Genomic DNA, 22,297 nt, shown 5'->3' with positions numbered 1-22,297 from the left:
TTCATTCTCATGATAAAGCCCTGTCACAGGTTTAGTGTTTATTGAGGAGGGAGAGATGGAAGAGGAAGGTAGCCATTCGTGAAGCTGTGCTATTGTGTTTGATTGCTTTTCACAGCAGGGGGAAAAAGCCAACAACAGGAGCGCTGTGGGAAAAAAAGCAGTGGTGAGTGCTGATTTATGGGGCAGTTTTTATTTCTGTTGTGGTTCACACCCTCGCTGTCCAGGAGGCTGGGCTGAGCCTAAGTTGGATTTCAGTGTAGCGAGGTCACTTCCGGGTTAACTCCGGGGTTTTTGGTACCATGAAGCTGGTTTCTTTTTATCTTTTCAGCGTTCGTCCTTGAACTGACACTGAGGCTGCATTACCCTACTGTCCTGGAGTAGATTAAGTTCTGGGTAAGATCTGGCTAGGTATACAAGACCGCCCACTGACCAATTAGCTCACTGGAAAATGACCTGTCTGTTTTTTACACGAGCCCGAACCCATCGATGTGGGTGCTGGAATCGGAAGAAGAGCTCTGAGGAGAGAGAGGAAATTCACTGAGTTAACCTGTTTGATTTTCCGAACGAGGTTCTGTACAAGAGAGACAGATGTCCACACTAGATGTGTGGTGCTGCGGTTCTTTGCCTCAGGTGATTTAAGTCTTCTTTTTTTTTTTATTAATTTATCTGTAGCCTTCTTGTGATATCTTGTGATATAATCCCATATGGAATGATTTAGAGGACAAGAACGACAGTAGAACGAAATGTAAAAATGATTCATTTGCTTGTTAATTAATTGAATAGATAATTCATTGGTACTTACATACATGCTGTTGGCAATGCTGAGAGCCTCAGCAAGCAGCAGGGCAATCCACTATGCAAAAGGTCTGAGCAGCATATGGCAACTGTAGACTGAATATTACCTTCATTATGTTCTGAAACTGTGTTATTTGATACTCATCAAGGCTATTTCTTTTGAAGGGCAGTTCAGTGGTGGTCTGCTGGGGGAAAGGGGATATACACGCCACCCATATTTGATGACCCCCTATCCTGACCTTGGTGCGGGGCCTCAAACCTGGTTCATTGTGGCCCTCTCCAAAGCCCTCTGCACAATTGAGATGACCTTTGGGGTTATCAGGGCCCATTTCACCCTTCTCCGTGGCTTGGGAGTGGCCCCACACTGGGCATACAATATCGGGGTCTGGTTAAGTGAAACAGGGTAACGAGAAGAGATCCGGGGTATGTTAAGCCAGCTTTGGGATACAGGCCCTAGGGCATGAGCTGGCGTTCAGGTTTTGACTGTGACTTTCTCACTTCCTTGTGTTTGCCCCCATCATTTCCCCTCCTTGATGTTCCTCCTCCACGTTTGTCCACTGTCTCTCTCTGTGTTTGGGTGCATGTTGGGGTGTGGCCTCCTGGTTCCTCCACCTTACAGTTTCTGTAAACACTTGAGGCGAATCATCTCACAGACTCCACCAGTTCAATAGTTCATCAACTCAGACCCAGCTGCTGACTCCGCCCTGACATTTCTGTTCCAACTATACCCAGTCCAGTCCTTTATCCTTGTAAATTTTGATTTGTAATTAACCACTGGTGGGCTTTCCTTTGTCTCCTGGTCTGTGTCTGACTTTAACGTTACAGTTTATCCCAACATCTGAATGTGGGAATGAGGTCAAGACAGGAATCTTGACCTGCCCCATCAGACCTAGCTGTTAACTCGCTCGTATGTAGATATATATTGATAACTTGTAAAAATGCAAACTAATCACAACAAAGCATGCATACTTTGCAAATTTAAATACGTTAAATTTGTGGTGCACTGACATCTTTCTCACATTTGCACACACATAAACGCACACATACACACACTGAAACAATTACGGTGCGAGAAATGAGAAATACTTGAGGAACACTTAAACTGTCTCACATGGCCCGAACAACACACACAACCCCTTTCACGCTACCCATCAACATGCCGTGTCACATCCTTGTCCTTGCTCTCAACACACAAGAACACAGGTTATACTGTGAAAATATTTGCCGAGCCCCAAGCTATTACTGTCTAAATGTCTATGTGTGTCTACGGCAGCATTGCTGTGAATTATTATTACCAAGATGACCAAGGTCCCGTACACCCACAATTGGTATATTCCTATAGATTCCTATAGATTCCAGCTGGGGTTAAAGACATGGGGTTAACAGTTGTTTGAAGAGGAGGGCATGTTGTATGTGCAATACAGCCTTGAGAGTGTTTGGATGTCTCTTAGACATTCTTCAGCATTATTTTCCCATTTTGCCTTTGTGAGCTCTGTCAGTTTTGCACTGAAATTGCCTATCGGGAGGATACATAGTGTTATTGGTCATACCCTTTGCTTCTGTCAAAGTGGCTTAACTGTCATGGTTTTGGCCATGAAAACATTTTTTCAACCCGTTTTCCCAGTTTTTCCCTGTGCGATTATGTGTAGGTGCGGGTAACATCCCCTGACATATATATAAAGTATTTTATTTGATATATTTATCTACAAATTTTGACAGATGTAAAAGAGAAGAAATCTGTTTTCACAGCTTTTGAGCTCACACTTTCATAAAGAGATTTACATAAGTTTGGGATTTTGACCTGAACGTGTAGGAGTCGATTTTAATGTGTAACGACTGTGTTGACACTACAGTGGTGTAAATATTGCTTCTGCACAGCAGGGAGGGATGGATCTCTCCTTTCTCTAACTTAAATAAGGTTCAGTAAAGAACAAGCTCCTTTCCTTATTCCATTTGGAGAATATGTCCAGGTTTTATCATAGCTGCCACTGACAAGCTTCCAGATCATTCCACTCAGTTAGGAATCTTCTCAAACAAAAGGATCTTTGAAGCACGGTCTTGGCTTCTGGCCGCTGTCCACACCTGTGCTCAACCAGCTCAACACTCAGAGCTCAAATTCTCAAGTCTGGTTTTCTTCCCACTCATCGTCAGATTGTTCAGTAAAGGTGTAGGAAAATCTCTGGGCTGCTCTGGATTATATCCTATAGTTAATCCTTGTCTGGCTCACTAAAGTTACAAATTATCTGTGCCTCACTAGTGCCACAACTGAGCTTTGTTTCTTCTACTACTTTCAACTTATCATGACATTGACGTGACATTCACCTCCAGCCATCACCATGCATCCACCACTCTCTCTTTTTATAGAACTCACCAATTCCTCCACTGCTCTTGCCTACATGCCCCTTCATAAGAAAAACATTTCCTTTCCCCCTATCTCTGCTCCTCCTTCTTAAAACATCTTTCAGGCCAACACTAGTTTGACTGATAGTCCCTTAAATGCGACAAAGGTGCAATACCTGAAAGCTGTCTAGTCTGAATGCAAAGTCAAGTTGATATTGCAGGTATGTGCATCAGAGACGCCTGGTTCAGCCTTCAGTCTATCTAATTCACCAAAACCTTTGGATTTGCTGCTCTGAACGCCTGGTATCTGTGAAGTCTTCTCTGAGATCAGTCATTGGATACACAGAAAACTGACCATAATTTAAAACGCTTGCAAAGAAAAAAAAAAAAAAAATAATAACAATAACATATATGCTTTGAGGCACCCTCAGCGCTAGCTGTTACTTTCTTTTTTCATCACTTAAAGCACAATGTGCTGTCATTACTCACCCTGGAAGCTTTTGTTGAGTCCAGACGGGAAGGTGTTACCCAGAATCACCACAGTCGGATCAATTATGATTTCTCGACTTCGGCCCTGGGATCCTGTGACCTCCCGCTGCCCGCCACCACCATCCAGTTTCAGTGTCATTTCATTGTCATGTCGATCTAAGAGGACCTCATGCCATTCTCCGTTGTCAAGGCGATAGGTGGGCAGGGTGAGGTTGTGGTCCCCATCCCCGAGGTTGTAGAAAACACAGAGGAGGCCCTGGTAGATCTACAATGGGAAAAGATTATGTTTAGTGAGAGGTCAGGCTTTTTTTTTTTTTTTTTTTTGAGAACATAATTTCAATCATGATGGTCACAGATTGGGACATTATTTCTCTTTAATAAAGACAAGAAATTTACTCTTGCAGCGCAGACAAATAAATCAGTTAAATAATTGATTAAACAGTTTTTATCTTAGCGTGTCTCTTGAAAATGCACAGGATTCATACATTATTTAGGAGCTTGACATTATCATGATACACTATAGTGAAACACTAGCAAACCTTTTTTTGCTCATTTGAAGAGTTGCTACTACAAATCAGACATACTCGTCTATTAGAGCAGAGACAAGTAAAAATTTTATAACCATTAAGACTGCAAGCAATAACACAAAACATGCCCTACTTTGATTTATTCTTAGCTTAAATCTCAAATAAATTACCTTTTTGTTACAGTCTGAAAACAGACCCCAGCCTTGTTGCTAAGAGTGTTAGAAATTTGATTCTGCATTCAAATAAATTTTCAATGATGTAGCTCTTTGTCAGTCATGACAAATTGCTGTGTGAAAACCACAGGCAGTTTTCGTGATCTAATCCTGAAGAATTTAAAAGGTTATTATTTAAATGTCAAAGCAGAGGTTTGACTCCACACCATATAAATGAACTTTCATAAAATATAAATCATAAGACGACAGTGACTTCCTCATACACAACTCCAGCCTTTCATAATCTATCATAATGTGAAGAATGTTAACAACAAAATCATAACATCAAACAACGACTTTCCATTATGTTTTATTCATAATTTCATTTTCTTTGCTGTAATTTTTTTCTTTCTGTCTTTTACCTATTGTTTTGTGTGTTGTGTTTCCATTAATGTTTCTTGGCACCATTATAAATGAGGATTCCTCCTCAGCGGTGTTGTAAAGTAAAATAAATTCAGAAACCCTGTAAAGCTACATCCAAATTGTGTTTTAAAACCAACCCAACCTCCACACAGGCGACCATTTTACCTCTGTATCACAAATACTCTCCATCCACACACACAACTGAAAATACATGCTTGCATGACTATTCATGTACACCGGGCATGCTCCAGCCGGTGGAAACGGGAAGCAGAATGTCTACTTGATAAGTTGCACAAATACTTCAAGAGACAAACAGCAAAGACACTTGTAGCATTAAAATGCAGAAGCTCAGTAAGACAGGCGTGAGCAAACACAACAAGGTCAGGGACACTTGTAATTCGCTACTCATGTTGCTTTAATCACAGGTGGCCGAGGCCGATAAGAGCCAATCAGGAAGCGACAGTAAAGCGAAGCCAGTGTCACACTCTGCACTTCACATTGCCCTGCCTGCAGTAGTTTTCCAAAAACTTGATAAAGCCCCCGCCCCCAGCCCGACTGCAGCCAATGATTCCTGATTCCTGCCCTGTGTGTTGTTTAAAGGTCATTACCAACGGAACCGGTGGCTGTGTGTTGGGTCCTAACAACACCAATTTCAGCCATTGCTGAAGAGCCTTAACCTGCATTCTATACAAAGACCATCAGAGGGTGATTAGAAAGGAGTCAGATTGTGGTGAAAATCTATGGGAAAATGTCACTGCTTACCACTTCATTTATTCATTCAGTAAAAATTTTTCCTGTTGTGTTTATGTTTTCGGTCCCTCATTTCAAGTCTTCTCCAATACAACACTTTTTTTTTAATGATGGCCCTATTTAGAGGGAAACACACCTCAGATTAGGGCATGGCTTCAGTGTGATTGACAGAATGTACCGCTCAGTGACAATCTGAGCAGGTCATATCCTCCACCTACTCCTCCGTAGTTCCCACTTCTACTCTAAATATGCTTTATACTGGTTAAAAAACCAAGAAGTGGAGGCTTCAACAACAACAGCAGCTAACAAACTGATATCTGGGCTGAAGCTAACATGCCAAAAGAGGTACATTTTAAAATAAAAATGCAGTCAAGTGGGAGCAGGCTAGGACTTACCAACTGTGACAAAATACAGCTATTTACTTTGAGTTGTATGCTGTGAGTCTAAAACTTGCACAGCGACTCAGCAACACTAGAACTTCAAAAATACTAAAAGTGGGAGAACTTGACTAGCTCTGCTTGAGTCTAATAATCCATAAAACACATTAAATTTACTGTGATGATGTTCAATCTAAACCAAGTGTTGCTGCGATCTTTTTTGTGAGCCTACATCAATAATTTACCTTAATAAATAAAAGAGCCTCTTGTTTGTCAGCTGTCTCGCAAAAGAATGGCTCTGAAAAGAATTTGGCCCACAACGCCCCTAAAACTACACTTACCCTTACAAACTGGTGTCTTTTAAAAGACACCAGATTTCTCTGGATTATCGACAAGCCTCCCCGTGAAAGGTTTTTGGCGAGGGATATGTTCTTCCAAAGTAAAACTCTAAAGCCTATTTGTCTGCCTTTGAGTATAAAGGCACAACATCCAAGTGTATCTTTTGATGCTTTAAGGGCACATACCAATTGATAAGTGACTCTTTGATCTGAGACAGCGGCAGGTGCCTCACTGAGTACAGATATCCATACCTCAGAAAACTGAATCAAAACTATCTGCATAGTAAAGAGGCCATTTAACACTTACGGCAATAAGAGGAAAGAAAAAGATTTGACTTGGTGAAAGACTGGATCAATACTCAAAGTTGGCCATTTGTTCAACGAGTTGGTCCAACTCTCAAGAGTTTTCCAAACCCAGGGAAAATGGAAAGTCCTACTTGTGTACATTTTTACTATTTGTTGACGGTATAACCTCCTACATACCCCCATTATCAGAAGGGACTCGGGGAAAAGCTAGTTGTCATTTGAGCTGTTTCTATGGGGCTACAATCAATTTTAGATAAGGGACCGTTCTGGTAGAGCTGACATTTTAGCTTGCAATTTGTTTTTTTGCACAAACATCAGTGGAACAGAAGACACACACATACACACCGGCTGTCTCTGGAAGGACGAGTTGTTGAGAAAAATAGTCTCATAAGGATGGGTTGTAGCGAGAGACAGGCTAATGAAGTGACTGACATTGCAGATTTAATGGATGAGAACTGAGATTGAGGATGAAAAAATTACAAAAAATATAACCTTTTCTTCTGCTCATGCATCAAGACGCTTACCTCCTCCTTAGAACTTGAGATAAAAACTGATCAATTTTACCTGGCTGCGATGCTAACAAAGTCCATTACAGAGCAATATTAATTTAAAACTAATACAGTAGAGAGCGAGAGAGAGAGAAAGAAAGAGGGAGGGAGGAGGAGAGAGTATAAGCGCAGGAGAGAAAGTCTGAAGGCCATTTTAAGGGGGATGGGTTGGCGGGTGGGTCATCCTAATTTCGATTTCAAACTGTTTCCTCCCAGTGTCCCACCGAGCATAATTTTCTCTCCTCCATCTTCCTCTGCTGCCACCACCATGTAAACAGAGGCAAGAGATGAGAAGGGCGGAGAAACAGAGACAGACGGCGATGTGAAGGGGCAGTTGGCGGCTAAAACTAATGACATCACTCCTTTCTGAGCATTATAAAGTTATTGAATTGACTGAAAAAGCAAAAGATGTCAAACCAACCATCACTTGACAGCCCTCTCTACTGGTTTCTCTGGATCCTCTTTCTTTGTTTTTTTGTTCTTTCATTATTCTTTGTCACAAATGGGCCCCCCGCTCCTCCTCTCCATTTTCCACCTGTGTCCCTCAACTTCAAGAGCTGAATAAGATGCTAGACGGCTCCAAGATAGTTTAGTTGCAGAACTGAAGCTCATTGCGAGGCTCTGTGATAAAGTATTAATTATATTTAGAATCTACTGGGGCAGCAATTTTTAACCAGACACACTTACAGCCACCCGATTTTACCCCCAATTAAAGCTGAGTGGAGCAGAGCAATTTGGCTGTTGCCTTGCTCCCTGGGAGGTGTGTGAGCGAATGTGTGTGTCTTAGTTAGACCATTTTGGTAGGTGTGCGTGAATGTGTGTGTGACTGCATTTTTGAGTAAACAGTCCCACTGCAGGGACACTTTCATTTCCCCAGATGCTTCCTGGCGGCAGGATGTTTTAGATGCTGTAGCCTTTCTCTATAACAGACGTGCAGATGATGTGTTAATCTGCCCTCTTCTCCTGATTAAATCGTGTGCAGACATGGATAATGTGAATGTATGGCCATCATCTGCATTTCCTCTTCTTAAGTTACACCTGGGGAATTAAACCAGACTCTTAGCACATTCCTGGAAATACCCAGCCTCATATTTCTACTCAGTGTTACTCACTTTCCCCATTGTCTCCCAGCTCCAGATATTTGTTCTACACTGTGCTGTTTTTACTCTCAAGTCTAGATATTGATCTGGTTATAAAAAAATACCAAATGCTGCTGGGCAAAAAGCATCACTTGACTTCCTTCCAGCCAAAAGGCAGAGGACTGTAAATTATAAGTACTCTGTGTAAATACCTGTTGATTTGAGATCTACCATGTGTTTGGTAAAGGGTAGTTTCCAATAATTTATGAATAATTCACCAGAGTTTCCAAATGTTCCCAGAAAGACCAATAATTTGCACTTTGGGTAATGTGGAGTTCTTTGAATGAGATCTGTTTTAACACGGATACATATTTGTTCATTCAGTGTTGCAGTATGAACTCAGAATTACACAATGTCTAATACCATAATTGTCTTCAAACTCCCTATGAACCATAAATAAGCTGATCTTTGCTGACCTTACACTCTGCTTCTACCACTGTGACATTGTTGGCACACTGACATTCAAATGTAAAAAACGTTCTTGTTGATTAGGAAAAAATGTGACATCATTCGTAGGACTGTGTTTTGTGTTGCATTAACATAAGGACTAGTGAAATAGGTCTGTGGTAACTCAACGTCCTTCCTTCAACCTGAGTTAAAGGCAGGGAAGGATACCTGTGTTTGATACTGATACTGAGTAGGGCACCCCACCCGTCCCAATAAGGGTTTGAAAATGCTGCTCACTCTAGCCTGGAGGGGAATAGTGGCGCTGTGAGAGTTGTGGCTTTTGATTTCTTTTTCCCCCCAATGTTTCCAAAACCATCCAACCACTTCTGTTGTGTTACATGCTGCACAGGGAGCGGACCAGCGGGTGTGCTGCCTCCTGGATCTCTGACAGATAAGGAGCTCCCTGGCTGATGCAGTGGTTACTAACACAGGAGCACCAAAGGAGACTGGCCTATCTCCATTTTTATACTCTTTGGACTTTCAGTGGAACTGAATCACATCAGCAGCAGAAGTGTTCTGGGGATACAGGGGCGAGGTGCATTTTAGGGGAGCCGGATTTTGAGTACCAGGAACTGCTAGTGAATGAAGCAGGAGCCGTCGTCTCCTGCTAAATGTGCAGGTGGCAGTGGAGTGGGAGAGAGCCAGGAACAAACCCTAAATTGTGATGTGTGAACGGGTAGCTGTTTGCTAGGAGAACGCCATCTGTGCAGGACATGGCGATAAGATCAATAAAACCATTTGGAAGGGTTATAACCTCGAGACAGAGAGGAGCGGGAGGTCACTGAACGAACTGCTCTCTGTCATAGACAATCCTATTACACACATACACACACGCCCCTAACTCACAGCCAAGAGGTTCATTCACCTTCTTCTGTCAGAAGGAACGTCTCATTCCAACCATTTACCATAAACCTGAACAACAGCTCACCTTGGTGTGACAGGTGAACATGCTGCTGTGCTACCATCTGTACACACTGTCTACATCATGTATTATACACTGCCATCGTGCACTTCTTGCTGCACTCCAGCCTTCATTAAGGTGAACAATGTTTCTGATGTCTATCAGTTCATCTATCTATCGGCAAGATTTGTGGAATTGAGAGATCTTTGGTGCATGTCACTCCTAACTTTGCTGCCTGTGGAGGGTGTAAATAACCATGTGCTACTTCTGTCACAGGATATTTCCGCAGGTGCTTCATTTGCCTTGCTAGTGAGGAAGAGTCTACCAGAAACTGGAAGTCTCAGTTAAAACACCTAAAACATTGGTTTGTAGCTCAGTGTTGGATTTCACTCATCAATAACGACCTGTTTGAGGTCAGGCCATGTCCTGCTTTGGTTACATGCAGGGCCACTTCATTAAGTGCACTGTGTAATCTAATGCGAGGTAATACAATTGATCTGAATCTGGAAAGGAATTCACTATCATAGAGGTATTCATTAAACATTATGAGGCCATTGCTTGCACTGCATTACTTTATATTCTGGTGTTTTATAGCATATTTGCACATTATTGTAAATTCATGATATATTCCCCACAGTGATTGTGTTTGAATTATTACACTCAGTTTGATAGAGCAACGCTAGGCTGTGTATGTTTGTTTAGTATTGGAGCGACATCCAGGGAATTTCGCTTTGCCTCTGCACTGAATCGGAGATCACCTCCACTGAATCACTGTATTTACGGTCAGTCATTCACTGTGATAGACAGCGAGGATACCACAGAGCTTCAGGCTTGCATCTCAAATGTTCTTTTACTTGTGTGTTCCTGAAAAACAAAAAAAGTACTGAGTATCTTTTAAAAAGTTCTATAAAATTGTCCTTGCAATCACTTTAAATAAATCCACAGTTATGTTCGGGTTAGGATTTTTTCTACTTTTACCAAGTGAGAAGTTCAGTTTTTGAGCGAGCACACACTGGCTAAAGAATAACAACATTGCTGCAGCAACTATGTGGGTACGCCCAAAAACCCCTAATTCACAAATAAAAATAGAGCTAAAAGCAAAACAAACAACCACTGAAAGTTGTTACTGCAGAAATAAGAGACATCAGTGGCTGGCTTTCTGCTGTTCTCTTTCAGATTGCCTTGATTGTTCAATAACATGTTGTTAATGTGTTTCTGAAAAATACAAAATACTTCTTCCACTTTGAAATGTACATACAAATTGGCTGGCTGTTAGAGAGCGAGAGTGGCTGCCAATATATGGGTGATACTCAGTAGGAGGAAATGAAAAAGCATCCATTGCTGCCTTCACTACATTTATTAACAAGTCGAGGTACAGCAGGGACAATTTCAGACTTTCATTTTAAATGCTGATTTCTCCTTCTGTAACTATAAAATATCGTACGTGAAGGAAGATGTAAAGTGTCCAAAAAAGTACAATTCAATACAACCAAGTCAATACATCAATCTTTGAGTCAAAATGATTATTAATGCATCAATGGTACAGTTACTGTTTAGGTGACGAGTGTAATGGACTGCAGTTAGAGTCAGTAAAAGATTTTAACCACTGACACATTGATTTTACTCTATCACAATTCTAATTTATATTTTAAGACTAATTGACGTTGTCTGATATAACTGGAGTTGTATATTTTAAGATGCTTTCTGCCTGACATCATTGGAAAAAGTGCAACTCAGGTAGAAATGTAACTTCATGGTCTTGTAAGCTAAAGAACATCATAATAATTGGGTTGGTGAAAACATGTCATAACGGTGCTTTGCTGCATGACCGACCGGGGCACTTCATGAAGAAAATTATGTGGATATATCAAAACATCATCTTAAAACACCAGCCAAAAAATCTAAGTTTGGTTGCCAATATTTCTTGCAATAATCCCAGGTGTAACCCCAAACTGTGAGGAAAATGGATTAGCAAGCTATTTGGGCTTGTTTTTCCACATACTTAAGATTAGCATGAACAGCTGATTAATTGCAGGTCTACAGAAAATGTTGCAGGGCCAGCACTGAATTTATGGCCTCTGTAAGCAACACTCTTGTTTAGCTCCTTGTTTCTTTCCTCGTCTTGAACTGATGTTAGTAAGTAGCGCCAGCACGGTCAGATTGTCTCATCTCTTCCGATACAGACTCACTGTAGCATCTTATCAGCCCTGAGGAAGCAACACTGCTCAGAGGGCGAATTCAGAAACAATTGACTCCAAACTGGCTTTAGTTAAACCAGTTCTGTCAGGATGACTGGACTAAAATCAGCAACTTATTGTGAAAAGCTTTTTAAATAGCTACTTCCAAATTATCCGTAGGTCTGAGTATGTGTACAAAATAAAACAAATGCCACTCCCAGTCATTCATTCATTCATCTTCTACTGCTTATTCGTTTCCAGGTCACAGTGGATGCTGGAGCCAATCCCAGCTCACACTGGGCGAGGGGCGGGGTTTACCCTGGACAGGTCACCCATCCATCGCAGGGCCAACACACAGAGACAGACAGAGACAATTTAGGATCACCAACAAACCTAAAATTGCATGTCTGTGGATGGTGGGAGGAAACCAACTGACACACGAGGAAAACATGCAAACTTGGCACAGAAAGGTCCCAGGCCAGGAACTGAATCTGCGACCTTCTTGTTGTGGGACAGTGCTAACCACTATGCTGCCGTGCTGCCCACTCCCAGTCATGCAATACCTAAAATCACCATCACCTTGGTTGCCTAGCAATGCCTATTGTTACTTTTTGAAAGGTTTTATGAGCAGGAAAATTATTATTTTAACATTCTATGTCTATGTGATGATTGATTTTATTTTTTCATGCATTTTTTCATTTGCTGTTCAAATGAATTTATGCTGCTATATCTTTTCCTTAGAATAAAGCATCATGTGAAAAGATTACAAGAACAAGATGTCATTTGTTGAATTTTTTTTTTTTTTTTGAGAAAAAATTACAAACTGTTCCATCAACAGAGTTCCTAGTAATTTTAAAGCGTTCAAAATAACCTTGTGGCCTTTGCTGGAGGTATGGATTATTGGCCTTTCCAGTTTTAAATAACTCCCAAAAATTATTGACATTTCTGCTATGAACCTCATCATAATCTGATTTTAAAAGAAAACTCTGCCAGTCTATTATCTTCAGTGAAACATATACATTCATTCATGTATCTCATAGTGTGAGTATAAGTTGCCCATCTTTTAAACATTTCAGTTCAGAGGTTCCCTTCATTTCAGACTGCTGCACTTCTGATAAAATTTAATAACTTTGGCCTGTGAAGCAGCACATAAAAATGAGCACCAGTGGTTATATCCCATGCACCTGATTTAGTGTCCACATCTGTTGGGGAGCACACAGTGGGAGCTTGAAATGTGCCCCTGTAATGGGTGGAATAACAGCTTGAAATGGGCACCATGGCCACAGAGCATGACAGGGTCTGAGAAGAAAAAGGAAACACTGGAGTTTTATTGGCTCTGTGATTATTTTAAGTGATAATATGCAACTTTCTTACATTGGAATGTCTAAAAAATTACATTCTGTTGTACGATTTCTTAACCTTTTTCCCAACTGTTTCCACCTACATCAAAAATGTATACAAAACTATGATTTTAAGCATATGCAATGGCCTCTTTTGTTTGGTCAATTGCAAGTGGTGGCCAAAATTGAATTTCATCAAGTTAAAGCCACATTTTTTAGATAAGATTTTTTTTTTTTTTGATTAGAGAAAAGAAACAGGGCCAACTTTCAGCAGCTCAGCATTCTGTGTTTTAACCAGAAACAGCTTTGATTGTTTATACAGCTTTTAATCCCCTGATTGAATTATTTTTGAGATGACACCTCTGTGGATGATTAGTCTACTCTCTAAAATCTCCTGAACAACTGAGACACTCTCCATTTTAATTGCAAGACCTCCAGTGGGAGAAGTTACACATTTTGTGTTCGTTTCATGTGTAAGGTTTCAATATTGAAGATTTCCCCCGTAAGGTAGCACAAGGAGGAAGCGCAGTGTTCAGTTCAGTTTACTTTACTTTAACAAAACAGCTGAGCTGATTGAGTCTGAGCGAGCATCATGGCTCCATCAACACCACAGTGAAGACAGGAATTACCATAGATACAATCACTTCAGGTAACACAACACACAACGCGAAGTACGTTTACATGCGCAGTTAAGTCTACCTACGGTTATAGCTCCATAAAGCCATCTCATCGGTACTCTGTCCTTATCCCTGTATACATGCACGTAAGTGAAATGGATTTATTTGTTGAAATCATGTCGCCTCCGCTACGATAAGTGGCGATCAATGTTCCCTCTAATTTTTCATGTGTCTGGGCCTACACACAAGATCGCTGAGTACACTGAGGACCACTGTGAGCAGCATCAGATGTGCACGCTGTGGCCACACACCAGCATCACACCTGTTATAAACCCGGGATCAAAGCAATTCAAAGAATCAAATTACAGCAGCAATTTCCGTTAATTTACATGTAATATAAGTGATCTGGCCCACTTAAAATGAAAAAGACAAAAATCTTGTTGTTCATGAGATGTGTAGTATGTTATATGTGAGAGTCCTGCTTTGGCCTGGGTGAGGGTCCTGCTCTGGAAGATATGAGACATATACACCTTTCAGACATAACATTTTGTTCACATTAAAACATTCACATTTTGCATAATGACATGTGTCCTGTGGCTTGTGATACAGTGTAAATTCCTGTAACTCTGTGTCTGTAAAATATCTAATGACTAGAATATGCACAAATCTGACTTTAATTCGACCTAATTCTCACATCTGTCCTTCTCACTTCTGCAGTGGTTGTACACTTTGTCCAGGGTGATGGCTCCCTCTACTTCTTGCTTTGACTTTATGCACATCAGCTGGTCCAACTTCTATTCAGCCCACATTTTTCCCTCCGAAAACTCGCTTGCTACTTTGGCTTCGCTGCATGTTTTGCAGAGCAAACATTCCCACTCGAAAAAGAAAAAATCTCATCCAGTTTCACTGCTTGTTCTTCTGTTTGCACATATTCCAAAAGCCATTCCATCTTAAAAGAAGTGCATTTCTTTTTTTACTTTGGCTTGGTGAGTGGATGTGCCACTGCCTGTTTGCTTAGCCATGATAAGGGGTTAGCATTTGCGTCTCTTAACTCCGCTGTTCTTACCTAGCTAACCCGCATGGCATAAATTTGCATAAATTTTCTTGTGCACTGAGAATGTGCGAGCAGTGCATGATTGCGCAGTTTGTGCAGTTTAGAGGGAACACTGGTGCCGATATGCACTCTTTCGGCTTGTGGGTCACTTCTGATTGACCTACGCTGTCACAGACCACAACAGAGGTGTAAAGAAAAAAAGACTGCTGAGCTAGCAAGTTAGCCTCTGTATCCATCCAAAAATGAGCTTTTGCTGCAGATTTTGCCATGTTCGACGTGTAGCAGATAGTCGGCTTCTTTTGTCTGCATTATCTGGGTGTGTTAGTCCGACAATTATAAACCCTATTTCAGTCAAGCTTACGTGTTTACATATACTTTAAAAGTCCAATTTCGTTCGGACTAACACAATAAATCGTTTTTTTTAGGTGTCATGTAAATGTGCTAACAACCACCACAACAGGAGCCGAAGAAGTCGAGGCTCGTATTACGGTTTGTCCTTGAGTGCAGTGCTACATAGCACAGTGTCAGCTTGAAGGTAGCGCCTGGAACAGGAATAGAGTAGGCCAAGTGGGATCTGAATCGATTTTATGTGCCTTTTTAATTTTTTATATGGGATCTATCGATGGTGCTGATTTTTGTTTTGTTTTGTTTTTGTCCTTCACCTCTCACTTCATAACTGGCATTAGTGAGCTGCAGTGTATGGGCTGTGTGTTTGTAAATACTAATAATGTAAAATAAAAACTTTCATATAATCCTGGAAGTGGATTATTTCAACACAGAATAAAGAGGGTATTTAATTATTTCTGTTCACAAAAAAAGGCCATCGTTGGGCTGGGATTTCACAATGAGTTTGAATGTGGGGTAACATTAGAAACAGTAAATTATTAATAGAAGTTTAAACATAATATATATACAGTATATATAATATAACAAACATTTTAGCTCCATGTTGAGTGGGATACACTCTTTTGTTCCACCTTTGTTGATTGATTCTGTTTCATTTGATATTTTGGTCATGCTCTAAAAAGTCTCCAACAGTTGTTATAGTCATACTCCAAAAATTTTCAAATCATTCAATGAGCCCTTGTACCTTTTGGAATCCCATCTGTATTTTATTTGTGTCTTCAATCTGACCTCCCTGCTCACTCACGACAGTCCATGCTGCAGTGACAAACAATAGCTCACATCAACAAGGTACTCAAAGGGTGGCGTGGTAGTACAGCGGTTACCACTGCATGCAAATTAGCTTAATTGGATTCAAAGTGTGAGTGTGAATGGTGTTACCCAAAGATAAATAGATTGCTGGGGGCATTGCTTTGCTTTCATTCTGACAGTGGCAAAGAGATAGGAAGAGGTAGGATGATTAATTTTATAAATTAGTACTGTCTAGTGAGTTTCCAAATAACCTATCACCCATAAGCTACAACACAACCTTTGCTCCTATATAAAGGAGCAAACAGGAGGGATGTAGGAGAGGACAGAGAGGCGGGAGAGACAGATGGATGGCAGACGGGGAGGAGAGGTTACACTGTGGTGTCCCCTCTACTTCAGCTGTGGTGCAGATAATCATCATTATTTTAGACACTGATGTTTGATCAATACCTGCGGTCGCAGCACGTGGTGGGATGGTGCAAGAGGCAGGGACCGGGGTGGTACAAGACTTCGAAATGAAGTCAAGATGGAAAAAAGATGAAGAGAGATGAAGCCTTCAAGCTAAATCACCAAAGAATTCAGTCAGCATATTCATCCCTGACAGTTTCTTTCACTGTCAATCTAAATCATTTCCCTGTCATGAATTTAAATTGTGCATTGAGGTAAAGCATGACGTTGCTACTCTTGCTACGCTACATTACAACAGATTATTTTGGCAGCAACCCTGCAACGTGCAAAATGTGAACAGGCGAAACACCTGTCACACAAACTCAATTAATACGTCATCCTTTCATTAAATAAACGAGTTTGTTTTGTATCCTGGAGTGATGTGGCACAAAGTGTAGTGGCTAATTAAAGCTTCTGTTTATTTTGTTCTGTTTTTTAACAAGTGCAAGATCAGAAAGTCAAAAACAACAGCGTGTGCTGGAAGGTTTGATCATCAACACAACTGGAACCTGGAGAGAGAGGTGGCGCTAACCAAACGCACTACTTTCCATGTTGGTCTCGAACACAGCAGAGTGAAAACGAGCTGGATGTGGCAGGTGTTTAAATAGTAAACTAAAAACTGCTCCGTCACATCACGTGTTTTTTCACTTGGCTAGACTAATGTCCCCTTTTTGAGTGGAACCTTGATAGCCTAAATCCCCTGTTGATTGCCCAGCTGGAAATACTGATGTGCTTGATTGGGCAAGAACTGTAAGTGCGTTCTTCAGTCCACTTTTCGCTGCAGGAGCCAAGGTGTCAGTCTACTGCTGGTTGTGCACAAACAAGCGCGCTTCCTGTAAACGCTGAACTATTCCTTTAACGGCACAGACACCTTGTAAACCTTGTAAAGGAAAATATATGCAGCTCACTTAGGTGTTATTGTTCTCAGCGTTTTACAGCTGAAGCTCCATGGCAGCAACAGCAGCGCAAGATATTTTAAGAGTTTATGACAGAAAAAAAAAGAAAGACTGGTGTTACTTGTCGGGATAGAAGGAAGAGGAGACAAAAGATTTGTTGCTACTCATAAAAGACAGTGCAAGAAAATCACCAACTACTCCGGAGATCTTTAAAAAAGAGCAGACAAGCATCAACACAGTCTTCACACTCACAAGCAGCTTTACCTCTAGTCGGAGGTATTCACTCTGCTCCTTGGAGATCAGATTCAGGATGGCGCTGCTGTGTTTGCGGGTTCTAACCAGGACTTGAACACACGTCTTTCGGGCCGGCAGCGGCGACGCCAACTGGTAATGCACGTGACTGTGTCCATCAAAGGAATATTCTGGGGCCTCTGTAGGGGTTCACACACACAATTCAGTCAGACAGTGATGGCTGAAAATAAACAGAAAGTTTTAAAGGCAAAGCATCACATTTGACCTTGTCAGAGTTTCACTCAAAATAAAGTAACTTCAAATAACTTCAACAAAATCCAAACCTTGATTCCTCTGATATGCAGAGAGTTGGTGGCAGGCCAGAATATGCAAAATACACAAGACGTGTGTGTGTGTGTGTGTGTGTGTGTGTGCGTGCTTGTTTTTTCTCTTTCTTTTGGACCCATTTTCCTAGAAGTGAATTTCTTGTGCATAGAGAGGCAGACCAAACCAAGCACACTTAAAATGTTTTCAAAACCATTCTTCCATCTCACAGCTTATCAAAGTTAAACCTTCAGTCTGTCTGTCGTTTTAACACCTCTCCCTCTTTGTCGCGCTTCTATGTTACTCTGACTAACTTGGGTGGTTTATAAGATGCTGCTTGAATTGGAGGCTATCATCATCTTGTCTTTCATGGAGCTGTTTGTGTTGATATTAAATTCTACTGATAGTATCAGTTCTACACTAACAATCACACCATATTCATACATTACCCAGTGCAGAGGAATCTAGTGGGCTAACATTGCTGCTTGACTTTTTGAGGCTACCGTGACATAAGAAAACATTTTAAAGTAACTTTCTTGCTGCAAGTTATTGTAGATCTGCTATATACACTCTGTCTTTCTGACATTAACTTGCATCTTGGGGAGTGGAGATTAATTTGATCAGTGAGCTCCTTCCTCACACAATTGCAAACCATTCTGAGGTGTCACGGACATGTCTCTTGGATATGTCTCATGGACATGTCAGTACAACGCCCACAGACAGAGAAAGGCTGCAATAAAAAATGACATCGCTGAGGTAGTTTTTTTTTTTATATATTGGGGGCCTTTTTACGGCTTTCTTTGTTAATCACTGAATGATGGAAAAAGAGAGCTGCAATAAATGTCAACTGGATTTGAAGTGTTGGAACATTACAGATGATGGTATGCATCTTAATCCCAAAATTTCTTTTCTTTTTCTTAAGTGCTCTGTCGTGGCAAATTGCAGCTTGTGTTTTCATGAACTTGTAAAATAATATTCCATAAAAATCATAAGCACAGTCTGTAAGAACACAAACTGCTTATTCTTTCAAAGGAGCTTCTTTGGTTGCCAACATCATCCATGTGCACTTACCTGATCACTGACTCCAGACTTTCTTAAGGATGTGAATCACCTCATGAATATACAGAGCATGCATTTATAGTTACGTTAATTATTAATTCATTTATTCACGTTCTTAAGGCTCATTGAAATATTTCCCATCTGCCCTCTATTCTCTGTGGGTTGTTTGGAGGCTCAGATATATTCACAGACACTGAAAATGAATCATTGAGCATAGAGATCACTGTGGACGTGGCATCATAAGAGTGTAATTCCTTTGTAACATGAAACTGCTGCAAATCTTCTTGACTTAATATTGATACCCTTACTGTGGTTACATGGTCTGCGCAGGCGCCAGAGTGGCGCGCCGGATATACAAACAATATGGTGGCAAGGGTATTAAACAGGGCTAAGAAGACTGTGAGGCCTGTGACTCCTCTCTTCCTTCTGTTGGGGGTTGGCAGCTTCTCCCAGGAGAGCCTGGGTCCCTGACCCGTCTCTGGGCCCTGGTGATGGTCTCACTTATATACAGAATGCCCGCATTCATGTGTGGTTTCACTTGCCAGCTCATATTTGGTCACATCATGAAGAATTGATGAATCCTGCCTAAAATGGGCTGAACTGTTCTTTCAGTCCATCACTATGTACTCCATCTTTGACTAAGCTCCTCTGTTGGGACACCTTCACCATCTCTCCAGGAATCTACACAGAAACTCTCTGGACTCTCATAATCCTGAGTGAGGTGACAGGAAAAGCACAGCATCCTTCACTCCACCAGCTCCTACCAGCACCGACTGCTTCCCTTCCTCTGTCCATCCTTCTGCATCTTGTCTGTCCTTTGTTCCCCCTGATATTCACCGAGGTGCAGCACTGCCCTCCCTGCCACACAAAGGTCATTTCACTCAAGAAAGATCTACACACTAGCTTCCATGGAGGGCTGGTGATGGTCGCACACATGCATTGAAATAATAAAATATTTAGCTGCAAGACTATACATGCATCAATCTTCAAAAAAGTTGACCCACCCTCTGGTGTTAAACAATGAGGACAAATGCAGATTAAAAAAAAAAAAAAAAAAAAAAAGAAGACTGTTGGGCCAGGCGGAAGGTGCTGCCATCGGGAAAAGTGTCACTGGAGGTGCAATCCTCAATCTGGAGGATTTGGTGCAGAACCAGAGCAATGATGGCCATTTTACATCCCCGCAACCGTCTCTTACAACTGCTGCAGTCAGGAAAACCACAGCCTCCACAGCCATGAGGCCAACATAAAGAACTACCCAGACCGTAAGGATCCTTATTATTGGTATACTGCCCAGGGCTAGCACACTTCTCTCTGGGTGAAAACATTACACAACCATAATGAAGAAACCTCTAAGGAGTGCTTGACCTATGCATTTACAAATATAGCACATTACACTCACATCAAGAATGTCATGAAGCAGAACGCACTGTGTAATATTAAAGAGGAATGGAAACACCAGTGGGTGCTAATAGAAGTAATTAAGCATGGATGGTAAGATCCAACAATTATTCCAATCCTTGAAGCTAAACTTTTTAGCTTTTTTTTCTCTTCTGCTATTCACAAATTTCCCATTCTTCATCATCACAAGGTTGAAGGTTAAAAGAATAAAAATGAAATTGAGCATTGCAAATAAAAAATGCTTTGCCATCTGCACATCCCTGAGGATAAGAGCGAAAAAAGCCTGAAATGTGTTGGTGTCACTCTTTCCTGTGTAACTCTCATATGAGCTGAAACTATAAACTGGAATGATAATTTGCACCAGTGACACTGATCTTATTTTCAATGTGATAATTAGATGGCCTGTGAATCCACCTACTTAATTTTTTAGACAAACTTGCCACATGCCACAGTTTATATTTAAAAGTTCCTTTATGTGTGACACATCTATTTCACCTGCTGCGCAGACATTTTGATTGATGTAGGATAATAATTTATTTAATTACTTTATTTCACATTAATGCAGAACATTTGTTTTCAGGATGAAATATCTGTGCTAAGCTTTTATCATTAACGCTGTAGTTATAGTTTATATAACAACACAGACTTTTTAGCCCTGGAGCATTTAAGATTTCACAAACACATAGTTGGAAATAATTTACTGTATAATATAAAAAAAAAAAAAAAAAGGCTCACCCTCTTCACACTGGTGTCCTGTGTAACCCGGCACACACTGGCAGCTAAAGGAGCCCCACTCGCCGTGACAGCGACCCCTGTGGCCACAGGACGGATAGCCCATGTTGACACAGCTGCTGTCAGTGGTCAAGCAGCCCGGTGAGCTGGACTGTGAATCAGCCGGGGAGCCCAAATCGTACAGCTGAATGGAGGAGATAGAAGGGAGGAGGTGGAGGTGTGGGAAATAAGGAGAGATGTGAATATACGGAAAAACAAAAAGGCAAATAAAGAAAGAAACGACAAAGAAGACAGGGTTAACAGGATAAGAAAAGTGGGTATGAGGAGCAGAAATGTCAGATGGGAAGACAGCAAGAAAGAACAATTGTCAAAAAGTGAGTAGCTCAACGACAAGAACTTAAGTGCCAGCAGAGAACAGGGTTTGGGGAAGACATGGGACTGGCATAGGTGAATTGCCAGAATGGGTGTTACAGTTTAAAATAAAAATTCATTCAAGTGGAGTGAAAATGGTCAGGGTACATTGTAACCTTCTTTTCTTCTAACAAACGGTACGGCCGACCACACAGAGGGCTCACAGGAAGGGAAAACCTTGAATGGCTACATGGGCATCCGTCACAAAAGCATTCTGTGAAATGAATGTGTCCTCTGCCTAACCTGCACATTATGAGAAATGCTGCTGTTGCTGCTGCTGCCGAATGCAAAGGAATGCGCAGAGTTTGCCAAAACTGACAGCTGACAAGGGGCAGCTGATTGAGTCCAACCTCCAAGACGGAGGCGTCTCATTGGTTGCTGGCCTTAAACTGCAGGTCTGTTCTGCTGGGTTCAGATACTGATTGCAAACACGGAAATTAGCAATCAGTGACCGAAAGATACATTTGGGTATCTACAATTCATTAGACTGTGCATCTGTGTCACTGCAGTGTGTGTTCGTGTATCTGAGGAACACTTGGACTAATATACGAGTTGAATGCAAAAATACACCTGCTCCTGCATAAATAACAAATGGTGGCTTCAGATGAGAAGAGTTTTAAACCCTTGCACAGAGGCGCTGTAGGCTGTCCTATTTGCCAAGATTAATTTCAGTTGCTGGGTATAAAAATGTCTCAGTCCACAGGAAGTGGAAAGACAAAGTTGAGACCAAAATGTAACTGGGAGTATGCTGTGCTGTACTGTACGGTGCAGTAAGAGAAGTTTTCCTAAAAATGGCTGAAGCCTTATTTCTGTGTCAACTCCGAGAATAACAAACAGAAATAAAATTTAATAGTGTACAAAATGTGATGAGTCAGTAATTACAGTTTAGTAATTGGCAACTGTGAGTCACAACAATTGCTTTGGAGT

General features: G+C 41.1%; 1 protein-coding gene across 1 annotated transcript in view; it reads right to left on the bottom strand.

Annotated features, from left to right (window-relative positions):
- LOC115041216 (neural-cadherin) overlaps positions 1–22,297 on the bottom strand; it is a 277,317-nt gene that overhangs the window by 30,032 nt on the left and 224,988 nt on the right. The window contains exons 31-33 of the mRNA XM_029498542.1: positions 20,963–21,143; positions 17,480–17,646; positions 3,625–3,889 (exon numbers count right to left, since the gene is read on the bottom strand). Of these exons, the coding sequence (XP_029354402.1) occupies positions 3,625–3,889; positions 17,480–17,646; positions 20,963–21,143 (613 nt within the window). The remainder of the gene's footprint in view (positions 1–3,624; positions 3,890–17,479; positions 17,647–20,962; positions 21,144–22,297) is intronic.

The sequence above is a fragment of the Echeneis naucrates genome, chromosome 3, assembly GCF_900963305.1.
Source record: "Echeneis naucrates chromosome 3, fEcheNa1.1, whole genome shotgun sequence".
Classification (NCBI taxonomy): domain Eukaryota; kingdom Metazoa; phylum Chordata; class Actinopteri; order Carangiformes; family Echeneidae; genus Echeneis; species Echeneis naucrates.
The sequence above is the reverse complement of the archived record's forward strand: the minus strand, read 5'-3'. Positions and strand labels throughout refer to the sequence as shown.